The 15,872-nt window shown below is 37.5% G+C and overlaps 1 protein-coding gene across 1 annotated transcript in view; it reads left to right on the forward strand.

Moving 5' to 3' along the window:
* RYR2 (ryanodine receptor 2) overlaps positions 1 to 15,872 on the forward strand; it is a 564,826-nt gene that overhangs the window by 163,570 nt on the left and 385,384 nt on the right. The window contains exons 13-14 of the mRNA XM_055081210.1: positions 10,016 to 10,180; positions 14,960 to 15,081. Coding sequence (XP_054937185.1) covers positions 10,016 to 10,180; positions 14,960 to 15,081 — 287 coding nt within the window. The remainder of the gene's footprint in view (positions 1 to 10,015; positions 10,181 to 14,959; positions 15,082 to 15,872) is intronic.

Genomic DNA, 15,872 nt, shown 5'->3' on the forward strand with positions numbered 1-15,872 from the left:
TTAGGTAATAAAGTGTTTGCTATGAAGTCAAGATAGTAACTTATTTCTTTCTAAAATTACTTTTTCATTATATGTAATGTATAGTCATTATAGAGGATTTTAAAAGAGGATACTGCAAAAATGAGGTAAGGGGAAAACTAAAATCATTTACTATCCATCACTCAGAAACAACTGTATTGTGTGTGTATTTCAGTTTTTAACAAATATATACATATTTTGATACTAATAGGGCTAATTATTAAAATTAAAAATTATTCATGTTGAAAAGTACAGTTACATAATAAAAAAGCATTGAACTTAGAACTAATTAAACTAGAATAGAAGTACAGTTCTTAATTATAGATGAAATTGTATGTTTTAAAAATAAAATAGTATTTATACTGTCAACATTTTAGAGAAGATGGTATAGCTAAACAGTTTCTTTCATCCTTTTGTTAATCATCACATTTGGTCATGGCCCCTGGTCTTTCAAATAAATAATCAGATTTACGTAAAGGTGTATTTGATTCTTTTTTTATTTTTTCCCCTAGTGCCACTGACAAGTTGAAAGTGCTTGTCATATCTTTATGTATCTTTGCTATACTGTTTCCAGTGAAAATAATGAGTACTTATATTTCTGGAAGGCAAAGACTTGTGTGTGTAGGATATTTCTTCAATTTTGGTATATTTTGAGTATACAATTAATAAATGACTATTGATTGACATAATTACTGTGTTGCAAATCAAGTTTTCATTACTGATGAAAAATTAAACTTAAAATTGGGATTGACATATTAGTGTATAATATGTATAAAATGGATAACTAATAAGAACCGGCTGTATAAAAAATAAATAAAATTCAAAAATTCAAAAGGAAGTCAAACTCAAAAAAAAAAAAAAGAACCCTTACATTTACAGTAGCATTCCCTTACCTATGATTGTGTGAGACTGTTTTGAAAGTATATTCTTGAAACATACTTTTTTTTTTTTTTTTTTAACAAATCATTAAGATCATTCTTACTTAAAATTATGAGAATGGGCTTCCCTGGTGGTGCAGTGGTTGAGAGTCCGCCTGCCGATGCAGGGGACACGGGTTCTTGCCCTGGTCTGGGAGGATCCCACATGCCGCGGAGCGGCTACGCCCGTGAGCCATGGCCGCTGAGCCTGCGCGTCCAGAGCCTGTGCTCCGCAGCGGGAGAGGCCACAGCAGTGAGAGGCCCGCGTACTGCATAAAAAAAAAAAAAAAAAAAAATTATGAGAATGGCTTTAAAAACCTGTTCTACTAGTTAATATAAGGAGCAATTGTTTTGATTGTCATTGGGGTATCTTTACACTAACGTGAACACTCACTAGCCAATCTCAAATTCAGGATTTGCAGAATAATCAACAATTGTTGATGACTGTATATATTCAGAATAAACAGAATAAAGTGGAAGACAGTTTATAAAATCACTGATGTTGATCCTCTTTTTTCCCCTAGCTTTATTGTGATATAATTGACATTTAATAATGTATGAAATTAAGGTGTACTATGTGATGATTTGATGCACATATATATTGCAAAATGCTTATGCTGGTCTTAAAGAAAACATTTTATATCACGAAGAATTCAATTTGATTCATGCAGGTTTTCTTAGACCTATTCTTCACTTTCTCTACTCCTAGAATTTTTAACCATTACATTAGTGTGTTGAAATGTCAGTTTTCATCGTAAGGTAGGTCTTGCCAATCACCCACATATTATACCACCCCCAAGATGTCATTTTTTTTAGCTTAAAATGCCCTAAAAATATTCCTCTGTGGGTGATTTCTTCCAGTTTTTCCCTTCTCATGCCCCATGAATAGAAACCTTTTGCTGCTGAAATGATGGAATACGAACCTCAAATAAGACTGCCAGTGAGATTACAAGGATTATGGAGTAAATGGCGAAAATAGAAAGAACAAAATATTTTTAGGACATAGTTTTAGTATGTTGTTTTTATTTGAGATTTTTATTCTTGGCTCAAAAAATGTTTAAGATACAAGTTAGGGAGACTAAGAGGTAAAAAGTTACAGTTACAAATAAGTCACGGGGATGAAATGTGCAGCATGGGGAATATAGTTAATAATATTGTAGTATCTTTGGTGACAGATGGTAGCTAGACATCATGGTGACGATTTTGTAATCTATAGCAATATTGAATCACTGTGCTGTACACCTAGAGCTAACATAGTGTTGTAGGCCAATTATACATCAATTTTTTAGAAAATGTAGATACTGGGAGGAAATGCATCAAGATGCTAATGATGGTTATCTCTGCGAAGGATGTGCTATGGGTGGTCATTAATTTTTACTTTATACTTTTAGGTATCTCTAGTTGTCTGCAGTGTACATGTATTGCTTGTAAAATTAGAAAGCAATGAATGTCTTAAAAATGAAAAAAAAAACCAACAAAAAAACAAAAATGAAAAAAAGGTGAGGTGTATGGGTCAGAGTTTAACGAGAGGTAGAGCCAGCATGAGATACGTATACATGAAGGGATGTGTTACATGGACTCGCTTTCTGAGATTGTGAGGCTGGCTGAGTAAGCCTGGAGTCCATAGTGCAGGTGGCCTGGAAAGGAAGATTGTAAGCAGAATGGAACCCACGGGATGCACTATTTGTAGTCGCTGAGCTCAGGGAAAGCCTAAACCCTCCTTAAAGACCTCACCTGATTAAGTATGACTCACCCAGGAGAACCTCCCACTTTATTTGCTCAAAGTCAATTGAATAGGGACCTTAATTACATCTCCAAGATCTTCTCACCTTTGCCATATAATATAACCTAATTGCAGGAGTGATGTCCCAACATATTCGTTGGCTCCACCCACACTCCAGAGGAGGGAAATACAGTACAAGATACGAGAGGGCTTCTCCTTAGCCTCTGTGACCTTGTTTCACTGCCCCATGGAAGCCCCTCAAAGACCCTCCGTTACTGAATCAGGTCCAGCTGCTCGCTGCTTACAAAATCGATACTCAAAAATGTTGATAGAGGGCTTCCCTGGTGGCGCAGTGGTTGAGAGTCCGCCTGCCGACGCAGGGGACACGGGCTCGTGCCCCAGTCCGGGAAGATCCCACATGCCGCGGAGCGGCTGGGCCCGCGGGCCGTGGCCGCTGGGCCTGCGCGTCCGGAACCTGTGCTCCGCAACGGGAGAGGCCACAACGGTGAGAGGCCTGCGTACCAAAAAAAAAAAAAAACAAAAACAAAACAAATGTTGATAGAAAGGAAAGTTGCCTTTAATCAGAATGCTGACAGTTTGGAGAGATGGTGGACTCAGTGTCCCCCAAAAACTACCTCTGAAGATTCTGCTCAACCATGAAAGCCTTTAAAGGGAAACAGGGAAGTCATCTCAGGGAATCATTGAGAGAAGGGGTCAGAGTCCTCGCCATCTCCCACTGTGTGCAGGCATGTGTGCAGGCTTGTTGATTCCTCGTGATCTTTCTTTAGATGCTGTCTTGTTCACACAGTTTGTTGGCGAGATTACTGACGGAAGCTAGGGAAGAGATCTGGTCATCTGTTAATTACTTATTCTTCATTTCTACTTCTTTGATCTATGGAGGGAACCAACGGATTAGGCAAGGTATTCTGTGGTCAAAAGATGTGAAAGGTGTGCTAGGCCAGAGATGAGTAGAGCATGGGCGGCACCTGGTGTAAGGTTAGTGACAAGACAGAGGGGCCCCCTGTAGAGAGCTCTTTCCCTGCAAAGAGCTTTTTCCTGCCAAAAGCTGCTGACACCTCCCAATACAAGAAAAGTTTTAAAGCCCACCTGTCCACAAACTCACCCACCAGAGTGTCTCCTCATGAAGTTTCTGAACACCAGCGCTAAAGCAAAGCTGTCTATTTTTTTTGCAGCTCTGCCCTGGATGGGCTAAGCTTGGCCTGGTTTGTCAGTCCCAACAATTTCTCTGACCCTGTAGCATTTTTAGACTCATATTTCACAGTGACCAACTATTCTGTGCCAAAATGTGGCCCCATAAAGAAGCAAACAAAAATTTTTTGACCTTTTAACTCTCCTAACTTTAGCCATTATTTGTCTTAAGGAGAACTGGCTATTACCAAAACAAACACTCCATCATCTAAGAATAAAGGCCTTTGTTTTCTTCCTATCAGCCACTTGACAGAATAATTTGGAGACATTTAAGGAAGATTTCAATTAATGCTAGAAGACTCTCTTTGAACCACCTTGTCCATATAATAAAAACATAATCCTATGGGACTAGTTTAAATGTCTAAATGAATCTACTTTATCTGATGAGTATATCCAATGCGTATGTATCATTTAACGAAGACAGTTGTTCAGAAATAGTTTTGACTTAGTCATGAGCCAGTTTGGTGTACCCAATGCCAAAATATCACTTATTATTTTTCAGGCTGATCTTTTTTACTTCTGGAAGCATTTTTTTTTTTTTTTTTTCTTTTGGTGGTACGTGGGCCTCTCACTGTTGTGGCCTCTCCTGTTGCGGAGCACAGGCTCTGGACGCGCAGGCTTAGTGGCCATGGCTCACGGGCCCAGCCGCTCTGCAGCATGTGGGATCTTCCTGGACGGGGGCACGAACCCGTGTCCCCTGCATCGGCAGGCGGACTCTCAACCACTGCGCCACCAGGGACGCCCATGGAAGCATTTTGATACTCAGTTGAAAATTAGATTTGCCAAGCATTCTTGAGTAGGATTGTTTGAAGGCTAGGATTGGGAGTAGTTTTGTTTTTTTTTTTTTTTCCTCTGAAGAGTGACTGTGGTTTTGGCAGGCAGTGAACCTTGCTCGAGTGAAACTGGTTTCTTTCTCTCTTTGGCAGTGGGCTGTTGCTTGTACTATTTATTTGTGCTCAGTTATTTCGGTTTCTAGCTGCTGCCATTAACTGGGCCTCCCCTGAGCATGCATAGTATAGTGGTCAGCAAGAATTGAGGCAAATTTTTTTTTTATTTTATTCATTTTTGGCTGCATTGGATCTTTGTTGCTGCAATGCAGGCTTTCTCTAGTTGCGGCGATTGGGGGCTACTGTTCCTTGTGGTGCACGGGCTTCTCGTTGCGGTGGCTTCTCGTTGCAGAGGCTTCTTGTTGCAGAGCATGAGCTCTAGGTGCTTGGGCTTCAGTAGTTGCAGTACGCGGGCTCTAGAGTGCACGCTCGGTAGTTGCGGCGCACGGGCTTAGTTACTCCTCAGCATGTGGAATCTTCCGGGACCAGGACTCGAACCCGTGTCCCGTGCATTGGCAGGCGGATTCTTAACCACTGCGCCACCAGGGAAGTCCCTGGGGCAAATTTTATAAACAGATTTTGTGGCTACTTTTCTTATCCAGGATTTAGCTTATCTAATTGATACCTCAAGTATCAGTAGCAGCAGCTTTCTTCCGTCTGAGCTCCAGGCAGATTGGGCAGGCCATGCCCCAAGGCAAAGCCTGCTTTTTACAAATCACTTGGGTACTCTGTCTTTGGAGAGAGTCTGCTGTTCACTTTCTGCTTTTGGTCCCTCTTAAGTGCCTTCCAATAGATTCTGAAAAATATTTTCTCCAAATTTTCTGTTATCTGTGGGAGGATTAGCCCAACTAAACCACGCTGTCATTTCCCAAAGCCAGAATAACTCAAAAGAAAAATAAATCTAGATGATTTATAAAATAAAGCAATGTTGAAACTAAAGGCCACAAATTTAGATATTGGGTAGCTAATATAGGGTTTTAGGAAGATTACTACTCGCCTAAGCTGGACACTTTATTTCTAGTAATACAGACTAATTATCTGTTAGAAGCTTCTACCAGCTGTTACATTTTCTTGACTTGGTGGTTGGTCACAGCATGTAGATGATTTTCACCTGAATTTCTCCTAAGCCTGAGCTACAGAAAATGATAGGAAATAAAAGAAGGAAAGAGCGTGACTGGCCTTTATTCGTGTTTCTTCAGCAAATAATCACACTTCTTTTTTTCTTCTCTAATGTCATTTTAGCAGCTCTTACCTGAGTTGAGGATCAGAGTAATTATGAAAACCTGGTCATCATGAAGTTTCACAATTAAAATTTCTAATCCAGAGAGAGATGTGAACTACTTCAGTAAAAAGCAAACACAGCATACCTTTGCACTTGGTAACTGAGGCTTCTCAAAGCACAATGCACAAGCCTATAAATAGACTACATACTAATTTCCTGGGATAAAAGACAAACAAAAAGAATGTTGCAGGCTCCTTGTTTTATTTTGAGGAGATAATTGCATTGTTATATATTTTCCCTAGAGTTTAATTTTCCTATTTATAGGGTTGGTATAAGTAGATTAGTAGTTTATCTGGTTTGATAGAATGAAATTGGAATGGTTTAGTATCTCTTTCATTGCAGATTCTTAGAATAGTGTTTCAAGTTATTTGCTTAATGGTTAAATCAACTTAACTCATAATTGCATTCACTTTCTTATATGACCTTGACCCTTTTTGCATTAAGAATTGCAACTCATTTAAATTTTAATTTTCAGTTGTTGGCAGAGTGTCCATAATTATTTTGGAGTTGGTAACTATTAGTAGGCACGAACCCGTGTCCCCTGCATCGGCAGGCGGACTCTCAACCACTGCGCCACCAGGGACGCCCATGGAAGCATTTTGATACTCAGTTGAAAATTAGATTTGCCAAGCATTCTTGAGTAGGATTGTTTGAAGGCTAGGATTGGGAGTAGTTTTGTTTTTTTTTTTTTTTTCCTCTGAAGAGTGACTGTGGTTTTGGCAGGCAGTGAACCTTGCTCGAGTGAAACTGGTTTCTTTCTCTCTTTGGCAGTGGGCTGTTGCTTGTACTATTTATTTGTGCTCAGTTATTTCGGTTTCTAGCTGCTGCCATTAACTGGGCCTCCCCTGAGCATGCATAGTATAGTGGTCAGCAAGAATTGAGGCAAATTTTTTTTTTATTTTATTCATTTTTGGCTGCATTGGATCTTTGTTGCTGCAATGCAGGCTTTCTCTAGTTGCGGCGATTGGGGGCTACTGTTCCTTGTGGTGCACGGGCTTCTCGTTGCGGTGGCTTCTCGTTGCAGAGGCTTCTTGTTGCAGAGCATGAGCTCTAGGTGCTTGGGCTTCAGTAGTTGCAGTACGCGGGCTCTAGAGTGCACGCTCGGTAGTTGCGGCGCACGGGCTTAGTTACTCCTCAGCATGTGGAATCTTCCGGGACCAGGACTCGAACCCGTGTCCCGTGCATTGGCAGGCGGATTCTTAACCACTGCGCCACCAGGGAAGTCCCTGGGGCAAATTTTATAAACAGATTTTGTGGCTACTTTTCTTATCCAGGATTTAGCTTATCTAATTGATACCTCAAGTATCAGTAGCAGCAGCTTTCTTCCGTCTGAGCTCCAGGCAGATTGGGCAGGCCATGCCCCAAGGCAAAGCCTGCTTTTTACAAATCACTTGGGTACTCTGTCTTTGGAGAGAGTCTGCTGTTCACTTTCTGCTTTTGGTCCCTCTTAAGTGCCTTCCAATAGATTCTGAAAAATATTTTCTCCAAATTTTCTGTTATCTGTGGGAGGATTAGCCCAACTAAACCACGCTGTCATTTCCCAAAGCCAGAATAACTCAAAAGAAAAATAAATCTAGATGATTTATAAAATAAAGCAATGTTGAAACTAAAGGCCACAAATTTAGATATTGGGTAGCTAATATAGGGTTTTAGGAAGATTACTACTCGCCTAAGCTGGACACTTTATTTCTAGTAATACAGACTAATTATCTGTTAGAAGCTTCTACCAGCTGTTACATTTTCTTGACTTGGTGGTTGGTCACAGCATGTAGATGATTTTCACCTGAATTTCTCCTAAGCCTGAGCTACAGAAAATGATAGGAAATAAAAGAAGGAAAGAGCGTGACTGGCCTTTATTCGTGTTTCTTCAGCAAATAATCACACTTCTTTTTTTCTTCTCTAATGTCATTTTAGCAGCTCTTACCTGAGTTGAGGATCAGAGTAATTATGAAAACCTGGTCATCATGAAGTTTCACAATTAAAATTTCTAATCCAGAGAGAGATGTGAACTACTTCAGTAAAAAGCAAACACAGCATACCTTTGCACTTGGTAACTGAGGCTTCTCAAAGCACAATGCACAAGCCTATAAATAGACTACATACTAATTTCCTGGGATAAAAGACAAACAAAAAGAATGTTGCAGGCTCCTTGTTTTATTTTGAGGAGATAATTGCATTGTTATATATTTTCCCTAGAGTTTAATTTTCCTATTTATAGGGTTGGTATAAGTAGATTAGTAGTTTATCTGGTTTGATAGAATGAAATTGGAATGGTTTAGTATCTCTTTCATTGCAGATTCTTAGAATAGTGTTTCAAGTTATTTGCTTAATGGTTAAATCAACTTAACTCATAATTGCATTCACTTTCTTATATGACCTTGACCCTTTTTGCATTAAGAATTGCAACTCATTTAAATTTTAATTTTCAGTTGTTGGCAGAGTGTCCATAATTATTTTGGAGTTGGTAACTATTAGTATGGTGCAATAATACCATGAGAAATAAAAAATCTGTTTTACTTGAATTGTTCCTTTTTGTGTAACAGACATAAAATTTATTCCAACCTAATCTTCAAAAACATTTGTGTAACTGGTACTAACTTCACATGACAGTCAAATAGCCAAAGAAATAGACGAAACTTAGTAAATTTAACAGGGAAAGTTAGACCAAGGAGAAGAATAAGAAACCACAAAAGGAGGTATTGTAACCAAAAGAACATTAGGTTTTTTGTTTTTTGTTTTTTTTTTTTTGCTGTTATTTTAAGAACTCTATAGAACTTCAACACATAATGAGTTCCTGAAGATCAGAATGAAGCATGGGAGGGAAAATTGAAGGAAGAAGCATTAAAATATATAGGGATTTAGGGGCTTCCCTGGTGGCGCAATGGTTAAGAATGCGCCTGCCAATACAGGGGACACGGGTTCGAGCCCTGGTCTGCGAAGATCCCACAAGCCGCAGAGCAGCTAAGCCCATGCGCCACAACTACTGAGCCTGCACTCTAGAGCCTGTGAGTCACAACTACTGAGCCCACGTGCCACAACTGCTGAGGCTCGTGCGCCTAGAGCCCGTGCTCCGCAGCAAGAGAAGCCACCGCAATGAGAAGCCCGTGCACCGCAAGGAAGAGTAGCCACCACTCGCCGCAACTAGAGAAAGCCCGTGCGCGGCAACGAAGACCCAACGCAACCAAAAATAAATAAATAAATAATTTTATAAAAAATAAATAGGGATTTAAAAGAAACATTTAGTTGGTATCAGAGGACTGATTGCTTCTTCATAGCATAGGGAGCTTAGCATGGCAGCCCTTTAGGAGTGAATACCTCTGTGGTCCGAGTTAGAAACTGCAAGTAGTTGAAACTGAATTATAGCCTTGATTAGTTTGAAAGAAATCATCATTATGTCTAACATCCTTATTAAGAAGGAAATCATCATCACTATTATCAATACCATTTTTATGGTCAAAATCATTAGAATTTATTGAAGTGTTTATTTTATCTCAGGCACTGTGCTGAGAACTTTGCATTCATTATCTCATGTTTTCTGATACTCTGGGGTAGAGTCTCTTGTTAGCTGTATTTACAGATGATAAAACGGAGGCTTAAAACGTTTAATTAACTTATCCTAAGGTCACAGGAGTAATAAGTGGCAGAGATTGGACTCAAAATTGGCTTTTCTGTCCCTCAATCCTATGCTCTTAGTCATCAATCACAAAAATAATAATCTGGAAAGAATATGAAGCCTAAATTACTGATTTTAAGATCTCTGGTTTGGAGTTTGCCATGAAGCAATATAAAATTTTGTGTTATGGCCAAAATAATTTTCTGCCAGCATGAATAATTCAGGAATGTGTTATTTATCTCTGCAATCTCCTACTTCAGTTTCCAGTAGAGGTTGAACTGCTAGCATGGAACATTTGACCATTATTATTTCAGAGGATGGCAGAGAGTTGCATTTTTCAAGGAACATTATTTACAACAAGGCAAAGTTTTTTCGATATAAACTAGTATTTTTAAAACCTTTTCTTATATATTTTTTCGCTCTTAGGAAAAATCGGATGTAGGGGTGAGGAAAGAAGTTGATGGCATGGGAACCTCTGAAATAAAATATGGAGACTCAGTATGCTTTATACAGCATATCAATACGGGCTTGTGGCTAACCTACCAGTCTGTGGATGTGAAATCTGTGAGAATGGGATCCATACAGCGTAAGGTAAGAGTATTTCAAAACAGTATTTATGGCGGTCGTTACTAATGAACGAAAAACACAAATGCACGACAAAAAGAAGTAGCTAGCCCTTTCAGCCACCTGCTAATGTTTGTAATTTACATGCTAGAGGTCCAGTCCCACCCTAATAAACTCTCTGGTTTTCGTAAGTGAACAGCGCTGGATGTTACATCACATTTAAATACTAAGTGAAGAAATACGCTACTCTTTTCTGGATCCTAGCTTGGCCTGCCTAATTCACTGTGTCCTCTGTGATGCTGCTGGGATTGTGTGTACAGTATCTTTTTTACAATGCTCAATAATGCTCATGCGTAGAAATGTTTAGTGTTTGTGAGTTTCGTTTCTGTTATTCCCCAAACTCATTTGCAGACGTGCTCATACCCTCACCTCCGAGTCCTTCGCTGACACCCCATCGCTTACAAGACAACAGTTACGCCTTTTGATAGTATGTGATGCCCTTCCTGACCTGCCTCCCATCTGTCTCTGCCCCATTCTCCTATTCTTTGTCCAGTCTCTAGGTGTCTTCAGGTTCCTCAGCTCACCAGCCACGTACAGCACATTCCTTCCAGTACCTCAAAGAAACATGGCTTTTCCACATCTGTGCCTTTGCACATACCATTTCCTCTGTTTGGAATGCCCTTTTAAATTTCTTTTTTTCCTCCATCCAGTTTCTATCCGTCCCCCAGGGGTTAAGTTTAAAGATGATCTTAGACATTCTTCCTATCTAAGTTCATCTAGTACACCCTCCTTTGTGTTCTCATAATATTTGTGTATTATTAAATTTTATATACACTCTCTGTGCTCTTTTATATGCTAGGCTACATTTCTCTCTCTCTAATTTGTGAGCTTCTTTATGGCAAGGACGTAGCATTGATACTAGATTGTTCACATTTCATGTTTTTACACCGCCATGTAACAGTACACAGAATGAGATAATGGGATAACTATTATTTCTATAATAGATCTTGAAAGGGAAGTAGTGGGGAAGAAATTTTTATTTTCAGTAGGTTTCCTAATTGTAACATATACATATTCCAGTATGGATTGTTCAAGGTTATTGCTATCTTTTTAGAGTGACCAGTGCTGATATTAGTGGAGTGGGAAGCTAATCCTGCTTTGATGGAGTTGGGCTTAAGTGCTTCCATGTACCACCTTCCTCAGAGCTTCGGATGGAGAGCCTGGGACAACTCTCCTGCAGACCCGTATAATCGTTATAATATGATCGCTTGTCTTTGGGTTCTTTGATCTAGGCTCATAAATTTAAATGTGTCTGTATTCAGTATTTGTATAGCGTTCATTCTGTCCCGAGACTGAGCCTCGCTGTTTTTAACTTTTTATTATGGAAATTCAAATATATGCAAAGAGAACAAAATGGTACAGTGGACCCTGTGTATCCATCCATGAGTCACCTTCAACATTTTCAATGCTCTCCACTCATTTCATTTACCCCTCACCCTGTTGTCATTATTATTACTCCACTCTCTTATTCCTTAACCATGGATCAAAGTCAGAGTGGGACTTACATTCTACATCATAGGCTAACAAAGAGCTTGCTTTATAGAAGAATTTGAAAGGGGTGTTGAGAAGCTAACCAGTCTTATTTACATTAGTAAAGTAACATGTGAAACAGACTTTATAGGCCATAGAAGAGATAATCTAATACAATCTCTACTGTGAATGTATTACTACTTCTAGAACCATCTGTTATATTACAGCTTTATCGAGAGACTTCAGTGTGGTCATGACAGGTGAGGACTTCTCAGTCTAGATCTCCTAATTTTTATACACTTCCCAGTTAGCTAGTATCTTCAAATCATTTTATTTTTCGAGAAAAGCATGTTGGTGGTATATTCGCCAAATCTTTACATATTTGAAACTGACTTTCTGTTGTTGTTTCATATGAATAAAACCTTGGTTAGCTAAAAAAATGTCTGAATCACTTTTCATAGGTTTTATGTTCCCCACTTAGTGTGGATATTCATGTTTTGCTGCAGTAATATAAATTCATTGATTATGCAGTGATGCACCTACCATACTGGGTGTTCCACATATACAGTTTACACATTATATTACATTTAAAAAAAAACCCTAAAAGCTCTGAATTATGAAACGCATCTGTCACCAAGGATTTTCTAAAATTTATTTTATTGAAGTATAGTTTATTTACAATTTTGTGTTAGTTTCTGGTGTACAGCAGAGTGATTCAGTTATACATATACGTACATTTTTCATGAAGGTTTGTAACAGGATATTGAATATAGTTCCCTGTGCTGTACAGTAGGACCTTGTTGTTTATCCATTCTCTAGATAATAGTTTGAATCTGCTAACCCCAAACTCGCAATCCTCTCCCGCCCCTCCTCAGCGACCACAGGTCTGTTCTCTATGTCTGTGTCACCAAGGATTTTTAATCAGCACACATAGGTCTTTTAAAACTGAGAGGAGAATTGTGCAGCGTATCTTTGGCCTCCTTTTCTTTCAGTTGTAAATTTCTTTCTCAGGAGCACAGCTAGTTTCTCTCCTCCAGGTCAGCTGTCTTCCCCTTTGGCATTCCTATCATTCTTACCCAGTCTCTGCATTTTGCTTCTCAAATGTGTCCCCCAAATCACTCACTTTGTTTTCTTTGATGCAGTTCTGTTCCTTTAATGTCTTTCCGTGCCTTTGAAATTTTAGTTTTCTTGTCTTTTTCATTATCTCACCCAGGTCACTTTTTATCTCAGCTTGCTGTCTTTTCATCTATTCTGGTTGTTCATCCCAGTATGACTTCTTACTGCGAATTTTGACTCCTCTTTCACAGAAGTTATCCCTTCTTGCAACCTGTGGACAATTGAAATAGTTTATATATTTAAATAATATCGTGCTATCTCTATTTTATCTGACTTTTTAAAAAATTAGCAATGATTGCTAAATTTTATCAGTTGAAGAGAGAAAAAAATCATGTTTTAGTGTCTTTTACTTTGTTGATAAATAGGTTAATAGACATCAGGGTATTGAAGAATCCTTACATTCATAGACTAAACCCAGTTTGGCCTAGTTTATTATTCTTTTGAAATCTTATTAGATTCTATTTACGTTTTATTTAGAATTTATCTAGAATTATCATATATATTCATTTTATATATGAAATTTATATATTAATTTTTCTTTGTTTATGGGTACTGAAATTTGAATTTCATACAATTTTCAGGTTTCATGAAATATTCTTGGTCTTTTTTCAGCCATTAAAACTGTAGACCATTCATAGCTCACAGGCTATATAAAAATAGGCAGTAGTAGTTCACTGACTAGTCTACCATTAAGAGTATCATTTCTTTGAAGGTTCATTAGAGCTCACTTGTAAAGCTGTCTAGTCCTATAATCTTTTAAAAATTGGATCTTAAATTTCCTTTCCAATCTCTGTTTAATAAATTGGTATCCTCACATTTTCTACTTCGTTGGGTGGATTCCTTTTGATGATTTTTAACTTGCTGGGAAGCCATCCTTGTCCTCTGGAGTAGTCAGTTATGTTCTTAAATTAAAAAAAAATTTTTTTGGCCATTAAGTTCCATATAGCATTGTCTTATTATCATTTTATAATTTTAATGTCTTTTGTATCTTATATTCTTTTCTCTGTGTTTTTTTCTTTCTTTCCATTTTATCCTTGGCCTGGTTTGTGAGAGGTTTAATTATTTTATGTTCTCAAAAAATAAACATTTTGGGTTTATTCATCCTTTTCTCGTATTTTATTTGATTTCTAGTTCATTAAATTCTCTTTTTATCTTCATTAATTCCCCTTTTCTATTGAATTTGTTTTTCTTTTTTAGAGTCTTAAAGTGAGTAATACGTTCCTTCACTTTAGTCACTTTTTTCTTTGTCAGTGAAGGCATTTAAGGCTGCAAATTTGACTTTGAATACAGATGTACCTGTCTCATTGATTTTGGTATTAGGAGTTTCTTTTTACATTGCTTTCTAGATAGTTTATGATTTTAGTTCTAGTTGCTAATTTTAGTTCAGTATACCCGATTAACTGTTCTAGAAACATCTTGCTGTTAGTGTTGAGTGAAGGAAGTTAGACACAAATGGTTCCATTTACATATAGTACGCAAGTGACCTTTGCTGTTGAAAGTCATGAAGATGGGGAACCTTGTGGTGGATGGGGCAGGAAGGGAGCTCCAGGGCAGGTTTTAAGGTGCCATATTGTTCTCTTTCTTGATCTGGGTGTTAGTTACGTGGTTTGTTCACTGTGAAATTCATTCAGCTGTTCACTTAATATTTTGCACTTACCTCTTCATGTTGTTCTTTCATAGAATGCACAAAAACATAAAGCTAACAAAAGAACTAATAAAATAAAAACACATTTTTTTTAAAGAACTGAGATGCCTTAGAAGCATTGCTCAGTACTTATTAATGAACCCAGCTATGTTCAGAACTACCGAATAACTGGTATCCCATGTAATATTTTCCTCTGCTTCTTTGTTCAGAGTTTGCTTAGACTGTGGATGAATCATTGAACATAGATATGTGAAAACATTCTAGTGATTGTTTTTCAAATCAATATATTTATTGATTGGATCTTTAAAACAATAGGTGAATAAATATATTGAATGACTAATTTGTACAGGGACCTGTGCATATTATTTTACCTGAACCTGACAGCTTACAGTTCCCTTCACCTGTCTTTTGACTCTATTTACTGTCATGACTCACCTTTTTGAGTTGCCTACTTCTTAACACCCATTTGAAAAAGAGATATTGGGAGTAATGGCGTTATTTCTGCTTTCTTGCAGGCTATTATGCATCATGAAGGTCACATGGATGATGGCCTAAATTTATCCAGATCTCAGCATGAAGAATCACGGACAGCACGTGTCATCCGGAGCACAGTCTTCCTTTTCAATAGATTTATTAGGTACATTGTCCTTTGTTGTGGTGGTTGTTTAATATTTTATTTTAATTTTCTTATCAGATTTACAAGTAAACAATTCTAAAATATGCTATGGTGGTAAATCTCATACAATTTGGCAGTTCTGCAGAACCCATTAGAAAATGCTAGTTAGATGATTTTATGTCTTTCTTTGAAATGAATTTTTTAAAAAAGACTGTGGTTTTAAAAATTATATGTGTAACTTATAGTTGATAGCTGTGTGTCAGAATTATTCTATAACATATCCCTGTGCTAGCCCTTTCACACTGGAGGTAGTACAGCTATATACTTTGTGAGTTTTGAACTCAAAAAAATGATTCTTGCAATAAGTAACCTTTCCCACCCTAATAATGGAAACAATTGCATATCTACAAAACTAAATCAAACTTGTGTCCAATGTGTTTTCTGGGAACATTATACCAATATATAGTCTGGTTGATGATGGATATTATGTATCTCTTTAAGCTTACCAATTTGATGGGAAAAAGTGATATATATTGTATATGTATATATTTATAGTAGGTACATATTTACTTATAATTATTTTAAAAATTTGCATTTATGTGAGAATTGTGAAAAATGGGTTTTGACCAATTTTCTTCATTTATTTTTTTCTTTGTGATTTACCCTATTATTTGATAATATTTCTATTAGGCTGTTATGAGCTTTTGTTATGTCAGAGATACTAATTTCCAAAAATCGTATATAAATTGCAAATATTTTCCCAACTTACCGGTTTGGAAAGATTTTTTTTTTTTTTTTTTTTTTTTTTTTTT

This window comes from Physeter macrocephalus, chromosome 20, assembly GCF_002837175.3.
Source record: "Physeter macrocephalus isolate SW-GA chromosome 20, ASM283717v5, whole genome shotgun sequence".
NCBI classification, from domain to species: domain Eukaryota; kingdom Metazoa; phylum Chordata; class Mammalia; order Artiodactyla; family Physeteridae; genus Physeter; species Physeter macrocephalus.